This window comes from Podarcis vaucheri (genome assembly GCF_965113315.1).
Source record: "Podarcis vaucheri genome assembly, chromosome: 1".
In the NCBI taxonomy this organism is placed as follows: domain Eukaryota; kingdom Metazoa; phylum Chordata; class Lepidosauria; order Squamata; family Lacertidae; genus Podarcis; species Podarcis vaucheri.
Window position 1 is genome coordinate 123,037,248 of NC_138759.1, and position 24,883 is coordinate 123,062,130.

General features: G+C 42.9%; 1 protein-coding gene across 2 annotated transcripts in view; it reads left to right on the forward strand.

Annotated features, from left to right (window-relative positions):
* Nucleotides 1-24,883, forward strand: part of COL3A1 (collagen type III alpha 1 chain) — a 107,891-nt gene that overhangs the window by 34,426 nt on the left and 48,582 nt on the right. The window contains exons 2-13 of one of the 2 annotated variants that reach the window (XM_082223477.1): nucleotides 534-739; nucleotides 5,315-5,365; nucleotides 7,385-7,504; nucleotides 11,248-11,310; nucleotides 14,647-14,709; nucleotides 15,742-15,795; nucleotides 18,020-18,073; nucleotides 18,978-19,031; nucleotides 20,581-20,634; nucleotides 21,673-21,726; nucleotides 23,008-23,052; nucleotides 24,713-24,766. In XM_082223477.1, the coding sequence (XP_082079603.1) occupies nucleotides 534-739; nucleotides 5,315-5,365; nucleotides 7,385-7,504; nucleotides 11,248-11,310; nucleotides 14,647-14,709; nucleotides 15,742-15,795; nucleotides 18,020-18,073; nucleotides 18,978-19,031; nucleotides 20,581-20,634; nucleotides 21,673-21,726; nucleotides 23,008-23,052; nucleotides 24,713-24,766 (872 nt within the window). Of the gene's footprint in view, nucleotides 1-533; nucleotides 740-5,314; nucleotides 5,366-7,384; nucleotides 7,505-11,247; nucleotides 11,311-14,646; nucleotides 14,710-15,090; nucleotides 15,414-15,741; nucleotides 15,796-18,019; nucleotides 18,074-18,977; nucleotides 19,032-20,580; nucleotides 20,635-21,672; nucleotides 21,727-23,007; nucleotides 23,053-24,712; nucleotides 24,767-24,883 lie in introns of those variants that run through there. The other variant, XM_082223478.1, reaches the window with a different exon arrangement.

The following is a 24,883-nucleotide window of genomic DNA, read 5'->3' on the forward strand; positions in this document are numbered from 1 at the left end:
ACATCAAGCTTACGATTTCACGCTATTATAAGCAGAAATTATCAAAAACATTTCACTTTATGTACTGTAGAACTTTATGTCCAGCAATGTTCTCCCCCCCCCCCAATTTGTACATGTGTTCACAATGGAATCTAGTGGGGTTTTTTAATCTAGTTTTTAAAAAAGAATTGTAGGTGTCCATCTGTCACCCTTCCTAGTTGCTTGTCATCAAACCTTTCACATTTGTCTCTTAGCGTGCAGTATAGAATTCTTTGTGAAAGTGTTCACCGTTCTCTCTGTGTGGGAAAAGACCCTAGACAAAACACAAAATCTCACGTTGTTTCCTCTCCTGCTATTAAATAGTTGATCTCTAGTGACCACCTCTGCTCTTCAAATGCTAGATCATGGAATCACAACTGCCATTTTAAACTCTATCAATGATCAAATAGCAATGATCTGCCAAAGCTGTTTGCTATTTCTTCCATTTGTGTTTTACTGATGTGCACCCAACACCTAATGTTTATTATTTCTCTCCTCCACGTTTTTCTCCCCAGTCGTAGGAGCATGTACACACCTTGGCCAAGTGTACGCTGACAGGGATGTTTGGAAACCAGAACCATGCCAAATCTGCGTGTGTGACTCGGGAGCTGTTCTGTGTGATGACATCGTCTGCGACGAAGAAATGGATTTAGACTGCGAGAATCCGGAGATTCCGTTTGGAGAATGCTGCGCAAAGTGCCCTTCGCCAACGACGCCACCTGTAAGACCTTGTATAAGCCTACCACCCTGAATCCAGCCTCAGCTAAGCCTTGATGTGCCTAAATTTAAAATGGTTTAGGCTACAAGCCTATGCACACTTCCATGGGAGTAAAGTCCCACTGAATTCAGCAGGACTTCCTTAAGACATGAATAGGTTTGCACTATTAATCCTATTGAGTCGGATTCAACACAGTACTAAGGAAAATGTTCCATGAGCGCAGGATTTCTGCTTGCAGAATGGAATGTTCTTCCCCTCTTCTCCCAGCCTCCCACAACCCTATGGAAGAGATTTAATAAAAAAATTCCTTCCAGTAGCACCTTAAAGACCAACTAAGTTAGTTCTTGGTATGAGCTTTTGTGTGCATGCACACTTCTTCAGATACCTTCTTCAGATATTCTTCAGATATTCTTCAGATATTCTTCAGACACAGAAGTGTGCATGCACACGAAAGCTCATACCAAGAACTAACTTAGTTGGTCTTTAAGGTGCTACTGGAAGGATTTTTTTTATTTTGACTATGGCAGACCAACACGGCTACCTATCTGTAACTGAAGAGATTTAAGTGTGTCATGGTGGGAGGGGAAGAGGGCAAGTTCTATTGCACTGTGGTAATTCTTGTTTTCGTGCTATTATTTTGTTGACTATTGACCACTGGCTTCAAAGGGGTTATATTGGGCTCAAATCTATTTTCTTAGGCTTAACTATTGCTATGGCTGTTGATCAGTGCATACTCAAAATGGCCGTGTGTCATGTATTCAAAACCTTCCTTCAAGTACTGATTTAGACTTTGTGAGATCAAGCATCAAAGAGGGCCAACTTATTAGGAGCATCATCTAAATACAGCTATTTCCCCATTCTCAAAAGGACTATTTCATGGAGGTCCAGGAACGCTGATTCCTTCCCTTTTCACAATGAACCAGGACCTCTGCACTTCCTAGGCTGATAAAAGGGTTAGAATTTGAACTGCCAGGATATACGGAGAAATATTGTTTTTGCAACACGTTCCAGTCCAAACACCAACAAGGAAGTCTCTCAGCAATCTCCCAACAAAATCTGTTCTCACTAGAAACGGAGAGATGCTATAAACTGTTGAGCATATAAAAACTGGGCAGGGCTTGTTATTCACTTGAATACAAATAAAGCCTGGCAAGTATCAGGACTATCTACTTAGGCCAAAAACTTTGCATCCAAAGAACACTAAATTCTGTCCCAAGAGAACATCCACTCTCTGCACAATTTGCATTGCCAATTATAAATTTGCAGCTGGAAATTTCTCATGGTGTGTGGATGCTTGGAACAAAGTTCATGTTCAGCGCTTGATTTCCGCTAGCTAAAATGCTCAAAACCCAGATCGGGAATCAAGATGGAAACTTCCATAAAATGGAATTTTGAGTGCATTATGAGTTTTGTTTATGAACCGTTGGGATCTTTGTGTCGTTCCTCCCCTATCCCTCAAATACTGTAAGAATACTTGAGGGATTTGGTGCTACTAATGAAATAAAAATCAAATGCTTAGAGACACAACCTTTTACAGAGTGTGTGTATCTTTAGGAATAAGCCCCACTGAATATAGCCGAGGTGATGAAATGTTTCTTTGCCAAAGGCTGTGTTCTCTCAGGGAATTATCTGTCAGGGCCCCTCAGGGGCCACATGGCAGAGATAGGTAAAACCAGAGATTAAAGTGAGAAATACCACCTCTTTCTCCACTCTTTCCAACAATCCCCTCTCTCTCTCTCTCTCTCTCTCTCTCTCTCTCTCTCTCTCTCCTTCTGCCCAGTAGCTGTCATGGAAGGGACTGCTCACTCGTATCCCTGGGATGGCTCAGTAGAGCACGAGACTCTTAATTTCAGGGTCCAAGCCCCACTAGGTGAATTTTGTGGTCCTTTCCAACTGTACAATTCTATGATTCCATAACTCAGAAAGGTCCCAGGGATTTGAACTGATTGCTTGCATAGAACTTTTCCTCTTCCTTGCTTCCATTGTTCCATCCAATTCTACTCCCCCTCCACATTTTTTTCCTGTTCCTGGTCTTCTTCTTTCCCTAATGGGCTCCCAATACCCAAATGAAATTAGGCAGAGGGCCACATGTACTTCTTAGGCCACAGATTTCTCACCTCTAGTACCGATATATAGAATATTCTTTAAATGAAAGTTGATGGCATAGATTTAAACTGCTGTCTCTGGCTGAACTAAAAGTAACTGGATGTGTTAAAGTTCTCTGTTACTATTCCCTTACCTGAATCATTATTTTTCATCCTAAAATTACCTGCAAGAATGTTAACTAGACTCTACCTTCCCCATATGATGTTTGTATGAATGCACACTGACCTGGCTCGAAGTTTGAGGGACCAACTTTGGGGCCCACTCCTGTCATAGAAGTTTTCATAGAATTATAGAGTTGGAAGGGACCACACAAGTTGTCTAGTACAACCCCTTGCAATGCAGAAATCTTTTTGCCCGATGTTGGGCTTGAACCCACCACCCTGAGATTAAGAGGGTCCATGCTCTACTGACTGAGCTATTCCTTCAGTTGTCCTGATGGGAGCAAGCGGTTTAGCACATTCAGTGAGTGCTACACATCTAGGATCTTTTAATTTCCCACAATGCCGTGATGCAGCAATAACCACACAAATCGCATGGGAAGAAAATAAACATTTCTAGAGTGCTGTGGATTTCTAATTTCTGCATTAATCTGAAATTAATAGCATTTAAATATGTACATATTTTTGAACTTGTTTTATTTCAAACATATGCATTTCTAAGCATATCTTTCTCTTTTAAAAGTATTGTTTTAAACAAGGTTTATAAGCGTTTTTTGGAACCAATAACGGCATCACTAAGTGTAGAAAAGTGTAAATTCCAAAGGAAAACTGTGTTGCGATTTGCAGTTAGTTCTAGGGGTGTAGATCATGTCGGGCCGTATCATTCTCAGAGAACAAAAGAAAGAAGCATTTCTACTGAACACAGGCCTAAATAATCAGCACTCTTTAGCTAAAGGCTAAATTGTATGATGACATCCCATCACTCTCAATCAAAAACTAAATGAGTTTATAACTAAAAATGTGGAGTGTCCCCTCATATTGCTTGAAAACAGTTGGGCAATTTACTGTCTTTCCTTGAAAACTAAGCAGCTCCCTTTGATAAACAGGGTGACATGGTTTGTAATACATACCAGAATTTATCTCATCTAGACCATATGAAAGAAGTGCTCATTTTCATGGATTTTATTGGGGTTGTACTTGGAAAGCTTAACAATAGCCTTTTCTCTGAATTTTATTGCCCTCAAAACACCAAACGCCAAGCTGTTCAAACAGAGACATTGTGCACTGAGGGAAGAGGGAAGGGAAAAGGTGAGGAATACCAGGAAAAAGAAGAAAAGGAAAAGAGAACATTATTCTTTATGTCTGTTAAATTTCTGTTGTGCCCTTCCTCCCAAAGGAGCCCAGGGCTTCAAAGAAGTCAACAAAACAATGTAATTAAAAATAAAATATTTAGAATGTTAAGAAACATTGGGAACATCTTTAAAAAGTCATCACAGCTAACAGTGTTCAGATTGACACGAACGGTATATTTGAGCTATCAAGCACCTGGGTGAACGTGAAAGCTTTGGCATACTTCTTGAAAGTTAATAATGAGGGAAACAGATGCACCTCACCAGGGAGGGCATTCCACAAATGGGGAGCCACCACCGAGAATGCCCTGTCATGGGTTGATATCAGCCAGGCAGCAGAGGCAGACCCATCAACAGTGTCTTGTCTGCCAATCTCATGGCCTGCAATGGTTGATCGTTTCCTTCTAGTAGCTAGCTCAGCAGCTCCTGTTCTGATTTTTGGCATTCATAAAAAGAATGCATTTCTTTTCAACAGGGTGACCTTCTGGATGTTAGTTAGTTAGTTAGTTTATTAAATTTCTATACAGTTATACCTTGGATCCCGAACACCTTGCGAGTCAAATGTTTTGGCTCCCAAACACCGCAAACCCGAAGTGATATGAGTGTTCCGGTTTGTGAACATTTTTTGGAACCTGAACGTCCGACATGGCTTCCACGGCTTCTGATTGGCTGCAGGAGCTTCCTGCAGCCAATCAGAAGCTGTGCCTTGGTTTCCAGATGTTTTGGAAGTCGAATGGACTTCCAGAACGGATTCCATTTGACTTCCGAGGTACCACTGTACTGCTCTTCATCCGAGGATCACAGGGCAGTTGACAATATAAAAGCACAAAAATGCACACCATAGTAACAAACAATACCCCCCCCCCCAGTATTATGTTGCTGGACTCCAACTCCCATCAACCCCAATCAATATGGTTAATTGCCAGGGATGGCGAAAGTTGTAGTCGGACAACATTTGGAGGGGACTCGGTTAGGGAAAGTTGCACCTGGGGATATGCCAGCGAAGCAAAAATGCAGTCTTTCACTTATTTTGGTGGGGGGAAATGATACAATCTTTTTGAAAAGTGCCAATGTGGATGTATATTCCAGTCATGTTTGGAACTCTGGTCAACTTCTGATCACTTATTTTCTTTATGTTTGTACTGACATTTATTGCTCACCTTGATTTCTTTTTCTTCCTCTAGGGCCCTGATATGAACGTTCCAGGTGGTCCTCAAGGCCCCAGGGGAGATCCTGTAAGTTCAATAACTATAAAATCATGTCCTTATTTCTCATTTTTTTAAAAAAAAACCAAACCACTGCAAGCAAGCCTCGGTTCCCAATAATACTAACACAAGGGAAGAATGAAAGACTCAGGCCACTCGCTTAGGATGTTGGTCTCCTGGCACAGATCAGCTTAGGCTTCAAAGGCCTAGTTTTTCACACTAGGAGAAAGCTGTAACCTTTCAGACATCTGAATTGACTGCTTCTTATTGCAAAACTTGCCCTGCTTCCATATCCCATACTTGTATCCCATACTTGCAGGTGGTGCTGTGGTCTAAACCACTGAGTCTCTTGGGCTTGCTGATCATAAGGTCAGCATTCAAATCTGCACAACGGGGTGAGCTCCAGTTGCTCTGTCCCAGCTCCTGCCAACCTAGCAGTTCGAAAGCACACCAGCGCAAGTAAATAAACAGGGACCCCCTGTGGCGGGAAGGTACATGGGCTCTGGCTTCCGTCATGGTGTCCCATTGTGCCAAAAGCGGTTTAGTCATGCTGGGCACATGACCCAGAAAAACTGTCTATGGATAAACGCCAACTCCCTCAGCCTGAAGCGAGATGAGCGCCACACCACATAGTCAAATTTGACTGGACTTAACCATCCAGGGAGTGGGACACGGGTGGCACTGTGGGTTAAACCACAGAGCCTAGGACTTGCCAATCGGAAGGTCGGCGGTTCGAATCCCCGCGACGGGGTGAGCTCCCATTGCCCAGTCCCTGCTCCTGCCAACCTAGCAGTTCAAAAGCACGTCAAAGTACAAGTAGATAAAAAGGTACCACTCCGGCAGGAAGGTAAATGGCGTTTCCGTGCGCTGCTCTGGTTCACCAGAAGCAGCTTAGTCATGCTGGCCACATGACCCAGAAGCTGTATGGCGGCTCCTTCGGCCAATAAAGTGAGATGAGCGCCGCAACCCCAGAGTTGGTCAAGACTGGACCTAATGGTCAGGGGTCCCTTTACCTTTACCTTAACCATCCAGGGATCCATTACCTTTACCTTTTTACTTGTATCCCCTTATGGTTGTTCACAAGAGCTCATTGCATGCAACAGGCAGGGGGCCAGGGGGATCTGCCCCTAATGTTTACATTGACTCCCATTCTTGCTCCTAGTGCCCATGTTTCATGGAACATCACCAAGGGCCTATGCATATAAAGTATAATGTGCAGACTGGGTGGCTGGAAGGCCGTAGGCAGGGCAAGACCTTTGCACATGCCCTCACTGCCCTTTCACACATTTGCCATTGTGGCTTTTGTATGAACAATCCTAAGTTTGCTTTTGTTTCGTTTTTTAACAATTTTATTAAAGATTTTCTTGGTTTACAAATGTATGTGCATCGTCTCTTTTTCAAGTTGTAAAGTCTTTTCTACAGATCAGTTGCATTTGATATGAGACATGAGCAGTGCCAGATTTACATATGAGCTAAACAAGCTATCGCTTAGGGCCCCACTCTCTTGAGGGCCCCCCAAAAATTTAAAGAAAAAAATAACACTGTACATTTCCAAAATATAGGTCCATAAATTACCATATAGCATATATTCAACACAAAATACAGCGACAATTTGTTGTTGACAAAGGACAGCTGGACATATAAAGGGCCCCATTACCTTCAGTAGCTTACGGCCTCATCAAACCTAAATCCGCCCCTGGACAATAGTGTTGTGTACAGTATAAGGTTAGGGAAGAAGAGTGGGGAGGGGTGCTGAAACTTATATTCTTTGATATGGTGCATGTGTGGGGTTTTGTGGCAACGTCCGCTGGGTAAGTTCTCGTTCTATTCACTCATTACATTTCCTTGATAGGGAGAGGGATTGTGGGGGCCCAAGCTAACACAAGTGTGGGTCATCAACACACCATGCCTACTTGATGTAAGAAGGGGAAACACATGGGCAACACACACTGTTTTTGTTTTATAATATTCTGTTCTAGTTATTTGAATGAGAAAGGGCTTGAGCACTTAGTGCATGCCTTAACTATTATTATTTCAATTCATGTTCAGGGTCCACCTGGTACTCCTGGAATAAATGGTTCACCTGGTCCACCTGGCCAGCCAGGAACACCTGGCACTCCTGGCCAACCTGGAGTCTGTCCAAATTGCCCCGGTCTCGGTACAGGATCGGTAAGTCACTCTCTCCTTTCTGTTTATGTTTTGGCTCTGAATTTGTTTTAGGTGAAGCAGTACTATGTGCACGCCATATAGCCATGAGGGATACGTTGCTCTGTTCCTCCATAGAACAGCGTTTTGTCAAAGGTTCTGAATGAAGATGGGAAGTTTCTGGAAAGTCATAAAATGTTGTCAAAAAAGTTCTTTTAGCCGATGGGAAAATGGATCCCTAGGTTGCCACCACAGTTCCCTGGCCCCCCACTCTTTATAAACCCCACTCTAGATATTTGTACTTCTTTAATTTTTATATTCCAGGGTCCCTGCCACAATAACTCACTGAGCTCCTCCATATGACTATTTTCTGCTGCTACCCCTTCCCTCAGAACATTTTTGTAGCCTCATGGTGGCTTGGTATGTATGATAGGCTTAGTCATGAGACTGGCACCATTGCAGGAGACAGGATGAACTAATAACTAAGATTTTTAATACTACTGTTGTTGTTGTCATCTCAATAATTTTGTTTCTTGATGACAGTTTCTAAGGACTCAAGAGTTGCTGTTGCTGCCACCAGCCTTTAAGCACCTTGGGCCAATTTCCCAAATTCCTAGCCAAATTCACGCACAACTCTGTTCAGCTACTGGGGACAATCTGCCTCTGGTCAAAAAGCTCCACCAGTTGTACTTACAGCTGCTTGGGCAGCTTAGCTGATTTTAAAAACCAACCTGTGTAACTTTCTTCTGCTAAGACTTAGCCCAGGCATAGGCAAACTCCTTAGCCCAGGCATAGGCAAACTCCGGCCCTCCAGATGTTTGGGACCACAACTTCCATCATCCCTGACCACTGGTCCTGTTAGCTAGGGTTGATGGGAGTTGTAGTCCCAAACATCTGGAGGGCCAGAGTTTGCCTATGCCTGCCTTAGCCCAACAGAGTCAATGGCTCCCTTCATTTAACTTCACCATCAAAGAACTGTTACACACTGGGGTTGAATGGCTTTGTAGGCCTCACCTTGCACTTTCAGTTGAGCTTTCTTTGGTCTTTGTAAAGGACAAGACAGCACTCTGGACTGGCAGTTAAATCTTACTTCAGCTTTGGGGAGGGGGCTGTGTTCTTTACCACACTTGAGATAACAGGCTCATTCAGGAGCTCCAGGATTTGCTGCGAAGCACAGCTCTGTCCTCACACAGAGCAGAATAGCCAAGGAGGAGGAGTTTCGCAGGTCTCTACATTCCCCACCTTTAGCATTTGCTTAATGACAAGGCTGGTCCTGATACTGCCCGTTCCATTTGATTTTTGTGTCCCACCACAGCTGAGAACCAAGGAATCCTTCTGTCCAACATGTGCAAAATGCACTCAAAAACCGTGTGTCTTTCCAACCAGTAAAATACAAATTTTACTTTTGCGTATGGTAACAGCCTTGTCTCCTTTCATGGCAGCTGTAGCTAATTTTACTACCACGTGGTGCGCTTCTCGCAATGCCAAAAAGAAACCTTTCATTAAAGAATTGGTCAGATAAACCTGTCGTTCTCCAGGAATGTTAGGGAAAGTGAGAAACTTAAGTCAAAAGAAGGACATGTCTGCAAACGCACCCCATTTACTGAGGACTGAGGAGCAGTCTCCCTGTCCCCCTACCCTGCATTTCAGACCTTCAGACTCTAGCCACCTCATTCATTCTATGCACTGAATATCTTCCAATACAAATAATTAGAATCATAGAATTGTAGAGTTGGAAGGGACTCAGAGGATCATCGAGTCCAACTGCCTGCAATGCAGGAATATGCAGCTGTCCCTCACGGGGATCGAACCTGCAACCTTGGCATTGCGTGGACAGGCGGAGTCCCCAGATCCCGAGCAGTCCCCCCCCCCCGTCATGGAATAACGACTCAAGACAATGTGCTATGGGATTAAATTGGCCACAACTTTATTAAATTTCCAATGTGGGTAGACCTTGGCTCAGGCATTGGGCGTTCTCCCTCCCCAGTCCCTAGCCGGGGACCTAGGGAGCATCAGGGTTATCCAGTGTGTGGGGGGGGATGGGCCGGCTCTGGAGAACATATGTTCAAGCAGAGATAGCCGCCCCTGTTATGCCGCCACCGCAGGGGAGAGCAATGACGACCTTTCGGTGTATGGCCAAAGCCTCCCTTCAGAAACCCCTTTAACGGGGAACCCTGGTATCGCCGCCGCAAAGAGGAAGATGGACAAAAGGATTCCACCCAAGGCCTGATACTGCCAAAGTTGTGACGTTTTGCTACAGGAAAGGCGAAACCTGCCAATGCAGGGAAATTCCTTTCTGGCCCTTTAACAGCGACCTTAACGTAGCAGCGCCCGCATACCTGTGAAGAAAAGTTAACCTGCAAAACCTGTGAAGAAAAGTTAACCTGCAAATAAGACATTAACTGAGGGTGGGTAGGGTGGGAGAAGCTCTGGAGCCAAGTGAGGATTCCCAGGTAAGATCCTCCCTCTATTGTGTGGGCAGGTAATCCCTCCCCTACCTGGCCTGGTCTCCTTGGCAACGCTTCCCCCCAGGTGGGATTGGACAACTGACTGAGGTAGGCGGAGACCTCCAGGTATCCCACCTGAGGGAAGGCAAGCCAAGCCTATGCTGATGGAGCCGCTCCAGATCTAGGGGCTGCGCGCGTCCACGCAAAGGGCGCCCCCCGTTTTAAGCAGGGAGCGGTCATTATCAACACCACACTCTTACCAACTGATCTATTCAGTCCATTAAATGAGCCTATAACTTTGCATGGTTATTTTGGAGTGTTATGAAGTATTAAAACAGAGTCCACAAATCCACAAGTGTATGCAAGTCCCCCCTCTAGCAAGCCCTGATCCTTGCTACATTGAATGCTCGCTGCTGAAGTGTTCAGTAGACCTCCTTCCAGAAACTTGTATGGTGCCTCCAGCTAGGAGTCAGAGCTCCGGGAAAACCTCCCCATGCCTGCTGTTGTGTATTGGCCCCAGAAGGAACTGCATGAGTAAGCTGTCCATCCCTGTGCTGTTATGTTTTTCAGTTGTACGTTTGTTTGTTCATGCAAATTTATGTTTGTTTCTGCAGCCTTGGTTTGGCTTCTTGGTGTGGATACTTTTCACTTTCTTGACCTTCTACAGCTGATCACAGTGGTTTTTCCTTTTCCTGCCTGCCCCTTCTGTCAGTTCTCCTTGCTACAGCTACAGCTCGCAGTATCACCCACGCAAGCTTTGGGCTATGGTTTGCATACATCTCCTTTCTCTCTGATAAAGCAACATGTGTTCCATGGACTCATGGATCCATGTGAGGCCCTTACAATGTTCTTTCTTTACCCGTTCGTTCTCCCAAACTGCCTCTTTCCCAGCTTAAGGTGCAATACTGAGAATGATGGCGACGACAACACTGCTCAGAGAAAAGGGTTGTGAAAGTGGACAAGAGCTTTATCTTCAGCCTCCTGGAAGGCTGACCTTTAGCAGTTCATTAGACAGATTCGTTTGCTCCCAAGCTACATTTTGGTCAACCCTGCCAGTGTAACTGAAAGCAATAGCATTATCCACGCTAAAGGAAATTATAACCCTATCTTGACTGACCAATCATGAAGATGTGTCCTATGGACTTTGAGTGGGACACCTCTCCATTTCAAATATACAGTATTGCCAGTGGATCTGTGGACAGCTGTCAGCTCCTCATTACATGCTTACATGTGCTGGTTTTGTCATTGCAATTGTGTATGCTGTCCTCCTGTTTTATGTGCAATGGCTACATCTTTTTCGATTTCTTTTTTTAATTACAGAACTTTTCTCCTCAGTATGAAGGCGATTATACCAAGTCTGGTGGAGGAGGATACGGCCAACTTGTAAGACAATAACACTGTCTCTCATCTTTTTATTGAAATTACTGGTTTTCCCTCCTTGTACAGATTGTATTGAACATATACTATTACTGCTTAGGAACATAAGAAGTTTTAAAGCAGGTCACATTACTCTGGATCTGGATTTGAGCAATTCTTTAAAATATTTTGATCAACCTTTTCAGACTTTTCCTTGACATCTCTACCTTACCATTATTTCTTCTTCATTCCCCTCCCCTTTGATTTTTTCCTTGCTCCCATGTTCAGCTTCTTCCTTTTTTCCCTTTTCTTTTACTCCTATATTTCCCTACTTTCATTTAAGTTTTTCCCCATTACCTGCTCCACAAATTTCTCCCTTCCAGTCATTTTTGTCATTTTCCCCATTAGTAACAACATTTCAGACCATTCATTGTGTCTCATTCTCTATTTCCACAATGCAAATTTCAACTGATAATGGGTCAAAGCATTGTTTATAGCTCTTTTTGCATAAGCAGACTTTTATTGCCTTTTCCCTTATCTATAGCTGCCCAGATCAGTCCATAAGGATTTTTAAATACTTATTCAGCATTGTATATATGCTTTCTTTTTTGTTGGGGGGGGTGTCCAAGAATTATTTTGATGTAATCAAATCAAAACTGTATCATGAAAGAGGCATTCCTGTAGCTCCCACTTTCTGTGTAAATTATGCAAGCAGCTCATTTCCCCTGGAATAGGCAATAGCCACCTACAATTGTCCGTTCCTTATTTTCTTGAATGGAGCACACGTTTAGAAGAACATTGCAAATCTAGGAATGCAGGGCCAGCCCAAGATATTTTCCTGCATGAACCAGATCCCAAATGGTGCTCCCCACAAAAATATCAGGTCCAGCTTTCATCCTGCCTTCATCTACCACCAGCACCATTCATTATGCCACCTGAAGCATGTGGTTTCACAACACTACATGGCAGGACTGGCCCTGTTGCAATCAGGTTCGTATTCTGTATATTCTGTTACAAGGGCTGTATTCCATGCACTGGATTATTAAGAAAGCTGTCTGCACAAGTGGTCTACAAAGGAGATAAGAATCCTGGTTATTTCCTACATCTTTCCTACTTTATCCATTTATTAATATGCTCATTAATCACTATATTCATTCACCTTCTGTTCCTCACAGGTTGTTTTTTTTCCTTTCAGTTTGTTTGTTCATTAATCCATCCATCCATCCATCCATCCATCCATCCTCTAACCCATTCATCCATTTCCAGTTGTTTACCATATTTCTCTCACAGTTTGTGTCATTTGCATTCTGCTGCTTGGCTTCCACATCTGAGATGCGCTGAACCAGAGGGGGGAAAGAAATACCTGACCATTTAATGTTCTTGGTTGCTACATTGCTTGTGAGCTTTCTGTTTGACTTTTATCATGTGGGTATGGCTAGAGCGTCATTAGACACAGATCACTAGACGGTGCCAAACTTCGTTTTGTGTGCAGCATTTATTTGTTCTTGTTTTTTTGCAACTCTTGGAACATTGATGCACAGCCAGTCCTAGGCCCTTTACCTAAAGAGAGCTTGTTTCTCCATTGAATCACCTACATCTGGAAGAACTTGGTATGACTGTGTCTGGCACAGCAATCACAAGATAATCTTACATGCCAGCTACAATGGAGGCTTTTCATGATGGGCAAACAGTGCCAGCCAATAAGAAAGGGTGCACACAGGTGATTGGCCGTATGATGATCAAGTGTCATGAGGCTCTCTGCAAAGAGATATCCAAACTGAAATCATCAACAATGGGGGAATTCCCTGTTATTTTGGTAGACGCAAAGCAAGCACATCTACATAAATCTGTATCTGTGCCAGCTTGAGAATACTTTCAGATTTAGCTTGTAACTTGTAACTTGCAACTAGCCTTTATTAGCATAAGTGAAAACAGTAAACTCATACAAAGTCATCCAAATACATTGATAATCCAAACACATACAATATATAAAAGACTAGATAACCACCATTGAATAAATCAGGCAATTTTAGATTTAGCTTTAAAGATCTCGGCTAAGTTCCTCAAAATCTTGGTACAGATTCAGGTCTTGATATGCAATGATTGCAGTGGAATAATTGACTTGTGCATCAGACTGCACTTTCCTTCACAACTTTGTTTACTTATCCCATGCCTATTTGTAAATTAATATTTACAGCATACAAATCAGCAGTATTGAGTAAGAATGCCTTATAAGTGAAGCATTCAGCTGCCAAATATATTAACTGATGCAAATCCTTGGATACATTAGCTGCATTATGGAATATATTACTTTGCCATCCATGTCATTCACTTCTTGTCACATGGAGCATGTCATCTAAGTTGCAGTTCTTGCAATACAATTCCTGTGTTGCTATCAGAGCAGGCTATAATTAAGTGGCGAAAAAAATAATTATTCCCTGCTTTGTGAAATATATTTTATCTGTGCTGTAAGTCACAGGATATATTTCCAGTGGTCGGGAATATATTATGTGTGCTTTGACTTGTGGACTCAGCATGTGGGGAGAGCGTTGTCCTTTCCCACAGAAATTACAAAAGCTTAGAAGACCTTTTAAGCAGACAAATAAAAGCATAACTGGATATGGATGACAAAATGTGGCTTTTTGCCTAATTATCAAGCATCCACTATACAAATTTGTTCATTTTCCATCAAACCTTTGAGCCTTTTATGTGTGTGACGTATGTGTGTGCTGTAGATATGTGGGGAAAGGTTGCAGATCAGTGGTAGAGCATTTGCCTTGCATGAAGAAGATCCCACGTTTAATTCCTGGTATCTCTCTGTAGGGCTGAGAGAGAGATCCCTGTCTAAAGCCTTGGAAAACACTGGCGGTCTATGTACTGTACACAAGACTGAAATGGATCGATTGTGCGACTCCGTATCAGCTAACTTAACTTCTTATGCTTGGCGTGTGGAGATGGATAGATAGAGAACGCGCAGAATAAACCAACAAGAAAGTCATCAAATACTGCATAAAAATTTGACTATAATTTTAGTACTAGCACTTGCAATTCAGAACCACTAGCAGTGAGATTGTTTTTCATCATAGGCAAAGGGCTCACTGTATGATTATGCTACATTTTCCCTTGCTCTCAGTGCAGCTGTTTCTCACCAAAGCTTCAATTCTGTTGCCAATGGAATAGATGTGAATTGAGATGGGTTCAAAATTGCCTAGTTAAAGCACACTCTGCCTTTTGCTTCATCGTTTCCAATAATACTGACGAGCCCTTTTGTTTCAGCTCGCATTTGGTCTCTACACTCTGTCTCATGGGTATATTCTAAATTCACTGTGTCTGATGGTATTGTTTTTACAATGTTGTTTGCAGGGAGCACCTGGAGCTCCTGGCTCACCTGGCCTCCCTGGGCCTGTTGGTCAGCCCGGTCCACCTGTAAGTACAAGTAATGCTTCTCTAATCTAATATCTTTTCTCACTGAGAAATAGGATCACGTTTCATGAATAAGGGCCAAACCAACCATTACCTAGACGATTACCATTTCAATTTAGCATGCTTCCAGGCTGTCACTATTTTGGTGTGGGGTCAATTATGACATTTCAACCTCTGAAAATTTCTGAGGGAAATGCCAAAAGAGATATCCAGCTAGTTGTCCCGCCATCTTTCACATGGAGCCCTTTCAGACATGAAGCTAAGTTATGGGTGCCCAGTATGCATGATGTCACAATCTCACATTATGACGTGACATTATGACATCATGCACGGCCCCTGGCCTCAGAACCTGACTTCTGGTGGTACCGGAAGTTGGGTTTGGAGGTCTCAGAAAGCATCTCCTAGGCTTCTGAGATGCTGTCCGAGGCCTTGCAAGATCTCAGAAGTTGCGTGGGGGCCCTGCAGTGTGGGTGCTGAGCTAAACCATACTTCAGGGCTATATAAAGGAGTCTCAAGTTGGCCTGCTCTCCTGTCCCTGATCCATCCCCAGCTCCAGAGAGGAAGATTGGAAGCACCCAATTCCACAAATGAGTTCCCTATTTTATCCAATCTCCAAGGATTCTGGTTCGTTTAAACAAGCCAGGATCAATCCATCATTTTTCAAATTAACCAGAATTCTCCAAGTTTGAGCATGACAAGGAACTCTGGTTAGTCTATTAGCAAAAGTGGATTGTTATTATCTCTTCTGTTGCATACCAAAAGGGGAGAGTGGAGAGAAAACTGAGGCTCACTCTTGCAGAATTAAACTATGGTTTTAGCGTTGTGTCCAAACTGAGCCATTTTTTAAATTTTAAAATATGCAGATAGCACAAATTACTGCATGCTCTTTGATGGAATCTCTTTGAAGGTGTTGAAGGAATTCATTGTCGACGACTCCCACCTGATGTCTCAGAAATTTGGAATTTGTGATTGCAACATTTAATGAGCCGACTCAATCCGTGATTCCTAAGGTGTGCAATTTGTCTTGTCTAATAGGGTCCCCACGGATACCAAGGCCCCCCTGGTGAACCTGGGCAAGCTGGTGCTCCGGTAAGTATCAGTGTACACTGTTAATTAATTGGTCTCACAATTTAATTTTGGTAAATTGTGGAAACACTTACCTGAGGCTCGCAGGCACATTTGAAAAGAACCTTGTCTCTTGGACTGGTGCAATCATAAAGCATTGGGGAGAATACCGCCTTATCCTACACTCTGATTGGAAGGTGAAAGTGAGGGCAGAGGAGCATCCGGAATGCTTCTATCCATTTTTGGAGGCTTTGAGCATTTTTCTTTCTCAAAAATGCTTTGCTACCCATTGGAAACCATAGGAGAGAAAATGGAGGAAGAGATTTAGTCAACAGTGTGACTAAGTTTGTTCCTGGTTTGTGGCTGTGTCAGGGGAGCGTGACAGCTTTGGATCCTTCAGATCCAAGCCTCTCGCAGGGACACGCCTAGAATGCCTCTGACATGACCCCCGCTTTTTTGGGGGCCATATGGACACCAGAGCTCTGCCAGCAGAAAAGGAGGCTCTGATGTCACTCTCCAATGCTAAGAATTTTGTCTCAGATGTTGGAAAGATGAATTCAGTATTCTTATGGTCCCTGGAATGCCCTTGCAGAGGTAATAGGATTGCACCCTTAATCTGCTGAGGCAAAAGTGCCAAATAAATGTTTATTATTATTATTATTATTATTATTATTATTATTATTATTATTATTTATATCCTGCCCTCCCCGGCCAAAGCCGGGCTCAGAGTGGCTAACATCATACAAGTAAGCTAATGCATAAAACAAGTGATCAATAAATTAAGATACATCCCACAATTAATAAATAATAATAATAATAATAATATCTTTATTGTCATTGCCCCCTCTCGGGGACAACGAAATTACTTGGCTGCTCCATCCACCCAGGTAGGGCACTCCCCACAAAATCAAAACAACTATAAAAACACTAATTAAAACAATACAGTATAATACAGCAAGGAAGATTAGATGACTAATAAATTAAAATTAAATAAATAAATTAAATAAAATTAAATAAAATTAAATAAATTAAAATTAAAACTGGACAAGTGGCAATCTTCAGGTTAAAATTGAAGGTGGTTACCAACTGATAATACCGCTGATATTATAAGCACCTGTGAGCGGGCTGGGAACCGCCTTCGTTCCTGCTCTTATACAAGGACAACTTACTTTGAAAGCTCCAGCTGTGCTCAGGGACATATACACTTTTGGGGAACATATTTTTAAAGATAATATCAAGTCGTTCAAAAAAATCAATACAATATTTATTTATTTTTACTTTTTAGAGCATTTACTTTAAAAAGCATTAAAGGGACAAATTGTCACATGAGTTAATTTTTTTCAGATAAACTGAACTACAAAACCATGACCAGGCAACATTCTCTGAGAATCATGTTCATGCTAATTGGACTCACGAAAGTGAATTTCTCCAGCCAAAGCCTGAGAATATAGATTAATAAAACAATGTCCTGCATAATGTTTTGCAAGACTTCTGAAATCCTAGATTTCACCATATGGTGGGAGGGACAATAACAAGAAATATTCAGCCATGAAATTAACAAACAACAAGTGCCATATAATTGACATCACCGTACAAATCCATTGTGGATAGATTCACAGCCGCCATATTTTGGGCACCAGTTTCTCAATAGCCATAATGACTACAGACTCCATCTTACTATTCCACTTCATGGAAGGTTGTGAACAGTTGCAGAAAAGTAGGGGAAATCAGTTTGGACTCCAACATCACCTGCTGAGTTCTCTTTCTCTCAGAACCTACATGTAAAGGGAATTGGGGGTTGCTTGTGCGTAGAGGTTGCTGCTGCTCTAGGCAACGTTCCCTGGCTAAACCTTTCCCTGGCTGGACAGCCCTCAGTGGGCGTTTCCTAAACTTCTTCCAACATAAAAACTCCTTGACACCAAGTCTCTGCCTAGACTCCCTGCGCGGAAGTCTCCTGCGCAGAGTGGGCGTGGCCAGCGGGGGTCCTGGACTCTCCCCGCTGGTCTCTGTGGAAGAGTCCTGGAGCCCTCCCTCTGAAGTCCTTCCCTGCTCCCCTTCCTCCCAGGTGTCACGCTGATTTCCTTCCCCCAAGGAAGTGTTCTCTCTCCCTCTGCTGGTCCCTTCTCCCGCATCGTTGGGGATCCTTACCTCCACTCTTGGCTCCGATGGCAGTTCCCTGACACTACATAATCTGATTTCCACTGGCTATCATTTCTGTAGACCACCATATATTGTTTCTGTTTTTCAGGGTCCTGCTGGTCCACCTGGAAATATGGGTCCCCCTGGTCCTGCCGGAAAAGATGTAAGTTAAGTTCATAGTTAACATTAAGATTATAATATTACATAAGGCTATCTAAGAAGAGTCATTTTCTTCTACACCGTTGGTTTGAATCCAAAGGTGGATTGTACAGGTAGAAAAGTACTTCTCGTGATACAAGGTGTCCCCCATTTCCTGTTTTGCTCAAAGATCGATGAAAGAGACTTCAGACGCCATGAATGCTGATTTGCCATCCGCTAGCCTAAGTTCCTGGTTCCTCTTGTTGACAGGGACAGTCGAGCACATTTTGCCATGTGGGTTGCGGGGGTAGATGGGCATGCAGCAGAGGAAGTAGTGGCAGCTGACAAGAGCAGCAAATGGCAGGCTTTGTGCTCCACAGAAGCCAAATCTACCACCCCTCCCAGTTGTCTAGTGCTGGCCACCCTGAGGCAATTGCCTCACCAGTGGCATAGCGTGGGTTGTCAGCACCCGGGGCAAGGCAAGTAATTTGCGCCCCCTAACCCATGGATTTGCGCCCCCTAACCCTAAACCCCAGATGTTGCACCCGGTGCGGCCGGGCCCCCCCCTGCACCCCCCACGCTACGCCACTGTGCCTCACCATGCCTCATAGGTGGGCCAGGCCTGCTTGGTGAGCTCAAAGCCAGAGGGTTGTATCGGGCCACCCTTCCATCATATACACACCTTAGTATACACTGGAAGACCTGCACAGGCTGCTCATTATTTGCACAATGAATTCTGAGAATAGGTCAATTAAAGTCAACAAAACATTATTGTTCTTCTCATAAAGGAATGCCATTCACAAAACTGATTTTCCTGTTGTAAGTCTGGTCCTTCTTTTGAACTCTTGAGAATTTACTGAGACACTATAGCAAGACAATGCATTATTATTATTATTATTATTATTATTATTATTATTATCTCTCTTTAGGGAGAATCTGGAAGACCTGGCAGAACCGGCGAACGTGGATTACCTGGTACTCCTGTAAGGAAGGGGAAAAAATATTTTCTTGGTTTTGAGTATAAATATGGGTTGTTCTGGAAATGTGGTCCAATCTGAATGTGGCTGAGGACAGTGTTGAAGTGATGTTTATCATTAGGGCAATTCTGATATGTGCCGTCATGCTTTTGAAAGTAGTCGTGTTCCGGCCACTGACATACGCAACATCCATGTTGAGTGCATGTTCAGTGAGGCTGTGAAGGGGCTCTTCTCTTGAAATTACCCAGTGTCAGGAACTGGGCAGAGGAGGAGTGGTGGAGACTGCCTCCCCATCCTGACCTTCCCAGGGAGGAAGAAGAGGAAGACAGTTTAGATTTACAACAGGGGGTTGCAGGAGGTCACAGCTCAGAGGAAAAGTTGGGAAATAATGGGAGAGGAGGAGGCAGGACCGGAACGGCAGCTGGATGACACAGTGTCTTTAGAATGCATTCTAGACCCCTCATCTCCCAGAACCTGGTGAGCTTTAAAAGTAGGAGAGCAAAGAGCTTGAAGACAGAGGGCACCCATAGAGGAGGTGATGATGATGACGAATGAGGAAGTAGGAGAGACGGAGGGCTGGAGATTCACTCGGGACAGCGCCATTATCTAAGAGACTGGGTTCTATAGCCTCTCTCTGTAAATATTGACTAAAAAGGGACAGTAAGGAACCTTCCTTTGTCTTTATATTTTCCCGGGAAACCAGCTGGGAGTTCCTGACAGCATCCTGTCACCCAAACACCTAGAGCTGCTCAGGATCTCCCTTGCATAGAGGAGCTCTTTACATGTACATGTAACTAGGCACATCAGGTACATCCAAACACTGGCCAGATGTGCAGGTAGCAGGGTACGTAACCACACTGCCTGCCAGCAGTGACAAGACTAAGCCCATATAATCCTGAAACTGCCCCACACATTAATTCAGTGCTTTGTGGGGTTGTTTGAACTCCCTGCTGGAAGCCATGCATTTCAGGATTGTCCCGATGGGGGGAGGGGAAAAACCCACTTCCCAATTTGGAGAGTATTTCCACAGCATCATGATGTGTAGCAGTTGTAGAAATGTGGCTCTTGGAAGCTGTGGGAATGAGGCACATGAGACCACATGTGTTGGGTGAAATCAGGCCATTACTTTATGGTTATACAGCAGGTAAGTAGGGGTGGCATGGAAGTAGGGTGAGGATCAGGTCATATTCCAATCAGCCCTTGCTTCAAATAATAATGTGCTCAGAGATTCGTTAGTTTGTTCGTTCTTTTGTCTTTCTTTCTGTCTGTCTGTTTGTTTGTCTGTCTGTTTGTTTCAATCTGAGGGATGCCCAGAATTAGCCATGCTTAAAACAAACCCAGTGAAATCGGTGGATATACTCTGAGTATGACTTATTTGGGTATCACCCTAAGTCACATTTGGGAAATCTTTTGCCCTCCAGATGTTGCTAAATAACAACTCCCATCATCCTTTGCTTGCAATAAAAACTCTTTCAGTGAATATTTGTATAAAATGATCTCCATTTTACATGCGCCTTCATGGATTCTTTTTCTACTACCTCTCATTTCCATTTAGGGTCACAAAGGTCCCCCTGGCATGCCTGGCATGCCTGGAATGAAAGGTCACCGAGTAAGTATTTTAACTTCAGCCAGTGCATGTTAGAAGGCATATCAACAAGCGGTAATTCTCCCAGTTCTTGTATATAGCAGAATCTTACTCAAGCCAATGAGATGTTTATTCACTCAAACACTTTTCTAAGCTAAACTAGCTGAAGCCCCAAAGATCAGGGCCCCAATTCAACCAGTTAGGACAAGGTAACTGCAATTAGCATTTGTTGCCTTGGGGTCCAGTTGTGTTAGCAAGTATTCACTGGCAGAGTCATTGAAAAGTGGGAATATTCTCAGATGAGTGCAATTTTTCATTAGCACTGCTGTGTTCAGGCAATTTCAATGGAGCATTCTTTTTTCTATATAAATTGGCTTTGGAGATATGCAGGCCCATTTCCTTGGAGTTTGCATTCCTGGGGTTACTTTTTCTCTGGCATTAAGAAGAGATTTTCAGAATTTCCCCTGAAGATTCTCCTTTTGTTGTTGTTCTATATTATTTTAATTTGGCGGCTGCTATTTCCCTCCCACAATGCTGTTTCCCTCCAATGATTAGAGAATCCAAAATGGTAGTCAGACTGGCAACACAACTGCTGTTGCTTCCACTTGAGAAACTGTTGGATAATGTTTCCTCCCCCTGTAGAATAAATAATAAATAAATAGAAATTCTGTGAAATTCTTAACCCCCTCCTCCCTGAAGTTTCTTTGACCATAGTTAAGGTAAATGATTTCTATTTGTGTGTCTCTACTCAGATGTAGGCAGTGCTTTTCTTCCCCAAAAAATGTTTAGGAGTACTCTCATTTTGACTCAAGAAACTCACCATTTTATAGTTCAAATCGGGGGAAATAAATACAGTAAATGGACAAAAGTACAAAGATTCAAAAGATTCTGGTGTGTTTAGTGGTATGCATACCCCTGCGTCCCGTCCCCCCCCCCCCGAAAAAAGCACTGGGTGCAGGGGAAAATGAACAGAGCAAACTCTGTTGTTTATCAAAATGGGGGGGCGGGGAGAATGGCATTTTCCAAGGGGATGTGGTAATATATTCATTTCCTTTCACAAAGGGATTTGATGGAAGAGACGGTGCCAAAGGTGATGCAGGTGCTCCTGGTCTGAAGGTAAAATATGTTTATTCTATATACTGTACAGAACTGCTTCTACCAAATTAGGGATTGTTTTAAATGTATGCCTGAAGGGGCCATTAAGCTGTATTATGAGGCTGCATGCTTGGTTTGGTTGAAGGAGTGGATGACCCAAAAATGGGATTTTTAAGTGCATTTAGCTAAACATTCATCTAGCCTTCTCTGCTTGAACAATAAGGTTTCCCAAACACGGGGGGGGGGCTGTAAGTGGGTTCTGCCAGATGCAAAGTTTGGGTGAGAGTGGCATGCACAGCCCCACACCAGTTCCATGAATAGAATTAGGAATGCCTGAATAGAGTTTAGGGCGGCAATTTTATATACCCTTACCTGGTAGTAGGGATGGGTGACAAATTCAGTTTGGTTCGCAAGACATAATATATACGGCTGTCCTTTGGAGCTCTCTGAATTTTGCACTTCTCTGGCATAAAAGGTATACAAAATATCTATGTTGCAGGAAAGTGTGTGTTCTATTAATTAATGCATTCTATTACTAAAAATCACATACAAAAATGCCTTACATGAGGGGGAAATTGCTTGCCAAAAATGTGTATATTAGGCAAAACTACAGTTAAAATGGTGTGCATATTGTGAGAAATGTGCCTACAAATTTTCATGAGGGCATTTTATACATATATATTTCTCAAACTGATACAAAAATGTGTGAACTTAAGAATGCAAAAATGAGAAACTGAGAGAAAACTTGAGACTGACAGGTTCTACTATCCCTACCTAAAAGCAAGCCACGCCAAAATCAGTGGTGTTTACTTCATTCTGAGGCTGAGTAAACCTGTGTATTATTGCACCATAGTATTTGTCTAATTATGCAACCCCTTCACACAATTAATTTAAGAAGAATAGGAAAATATTTACCATTTCACACAAGGTTCTAATTCCAGAGATACCCAGTTGTCTCTGGTGATGTTGATCTTACTTCCCAAGCAAATGATCTATCTCGCCTATGGCCCAATCCAGCCAGGATCACTACATGTATAGCCCAAGATAGTGCAGGCAGATTTGACCTATGTATTGCATTTTTATTTTATTTTTACATATGAGGGTCTGATCCAAAAAGCAATCCTCATATAAAAGCCTCCTTCCATGAACTTATTGTCCTTGTTGGATCACGGTAAAATATTTAACAATTCACAAAAAAAGAAAAAACAGTTTTCAAAACTGTGAAACAATATATGCTGTACATTTATAAAATGTGAAGCAATATATGCTGTATATTTATCCAGTGTTTTCTTTATTAAATAGGGTGAGAACGGTCTTCCTGGAGAAAATGGATCCCCCGGACCAATGGTAATTTGTTTATTTCAAAACAATTGAGTAGGAAGTCTCAAAATAAATACTTGATAGAACATTCAGCTATTGGATTAAATTTATATGCCTTGTTCCCTTTTCTATAAATACTTCCAGGGCAGCACACACAGGAAAACCAAGGCAAAACATTAAGATGACCTTTATTATTATTATTAAAAATGTAAATAAAACAAGTGTAATAGATATAAAATAATCACATAGGAACAGTTAAAAACCTGGAAAATTAAAACAGTTTTGTTTTCCTCTGGCTCAAAAAGATAGCATAGTAGATGCTGTAAATGGGGAAAGATTCTGTAAATGGAATTCCACAGCTGAGAAAGTCACCTGCCTCACTTCAAAAGGTGGGGGGTATCAAATAGAGCACCTCTGGTGATTGTGATATCAGTTTATGACAGGCTATAATGGACACAGGGTGTTCCTTCAAGTATCATTCCCATCTCAAGCTGTATAGGGTTTCAAAGGTAAGCACTTACCTTTTGAATAGCCTGCAGAAATGAGCTGTGGAGCTGTTTAACAACCAGTAATATATGTTACCGGGACGAGGGTGGCACGGTGGGTTAAACCACAGAGCCTAGGACTTGCTGATCAGAAGGTCGCGGTTCGAACCCCCGCAATGGGGTGAGCTCCTGTTGCTTGGTGCGAAAGCACATCAAAGTGCAAGTAGATAAATAGGTACCGCTCTGATTCACCAGAAGCAGCTTAGTCATGCTGGCTACATGACCCGGAAGCTGTACGCTGGCTCCCTCGCCCAATAAAGCGAGATGAGCACCGCAACCCCAGAGTCGGTCACGCCTGGACCTAATGGTCAGGGGTCCCTTTACCTTTAATATATGTTGCCACCAGCTAGTCGATTGTGCATCTGTTCCCTTTTGAGAAGAGATTCCATGCTGTTATCCATTTCTGTTGTCCAAAAAAGGGCTTCCTACTACACAAACCCAACTATCCCTTAGCAGCTAAGTATACATAGAGTTGGTAGGTACTGTCTATAAAATGATGCGGGTGGCACTGTGGTCTAAACCCCTGAGCCTCTTGGGCCTGATGATCAGAAGGTCGGCAGTTTGAATTCGTGTGACAGGGTGAGCTCCCTTTGCTCTGTCCCAGCTTCTGCCAACCTATCAGTTTGAAAGCACACCAGCATAAATAGATAAATAGGTACCACTGCAGCAGGAAGCTAAACGGCATTTCCATGCACTCTGGTTTCCATCACGGTGTCCCATTGTGCCAGAAGCAGTTTAGTCATTCGGGCCACATGACCCGGAAAGCTGTCTGTGGACAAACGCCGGCTCCATTGGCCTCAAAGCAAGATGAGTGCCGCAACCCCATAGTTGCCTTTGACTAGACTTAACCGTCCAGGGGTCCCTTATCTTTTATTTATTTTATAAAATGGTGGAAGGATTGGAGTGTGGAGATGGTGTCCTCCTAAATAGACACTGCCTCCTCCAAGCCACCCCATCTCCTATAGGCAGTGAATCCCAATATACATGATCAAAATAGTCTTACTATGAGGCCAAAATCTTAAAGAGTCATTGGTGGTGTTTCTCTCATAAAGGTTTTCCAGCTATCCAGTCAGTGATGAATAATTTTAAACAAACTGTGTTTGATTTCCATTCCTTAACTGAATGTCATATATATTCATTAGGGTCCAAGAGGTCAACCTGGCGAGAGAGGAAGACCGGGAGCTCCAGGAAGTGCTGTAAGTTACTGAACCAAAACTTCACATTGATTGCTATTTTTAGTCCTTCAGGCAAGGCATCTTCAGTAGGTCTCAAGAATCCTGGAAGGTAGCATGCAGACCCAGAATTTTCTCATG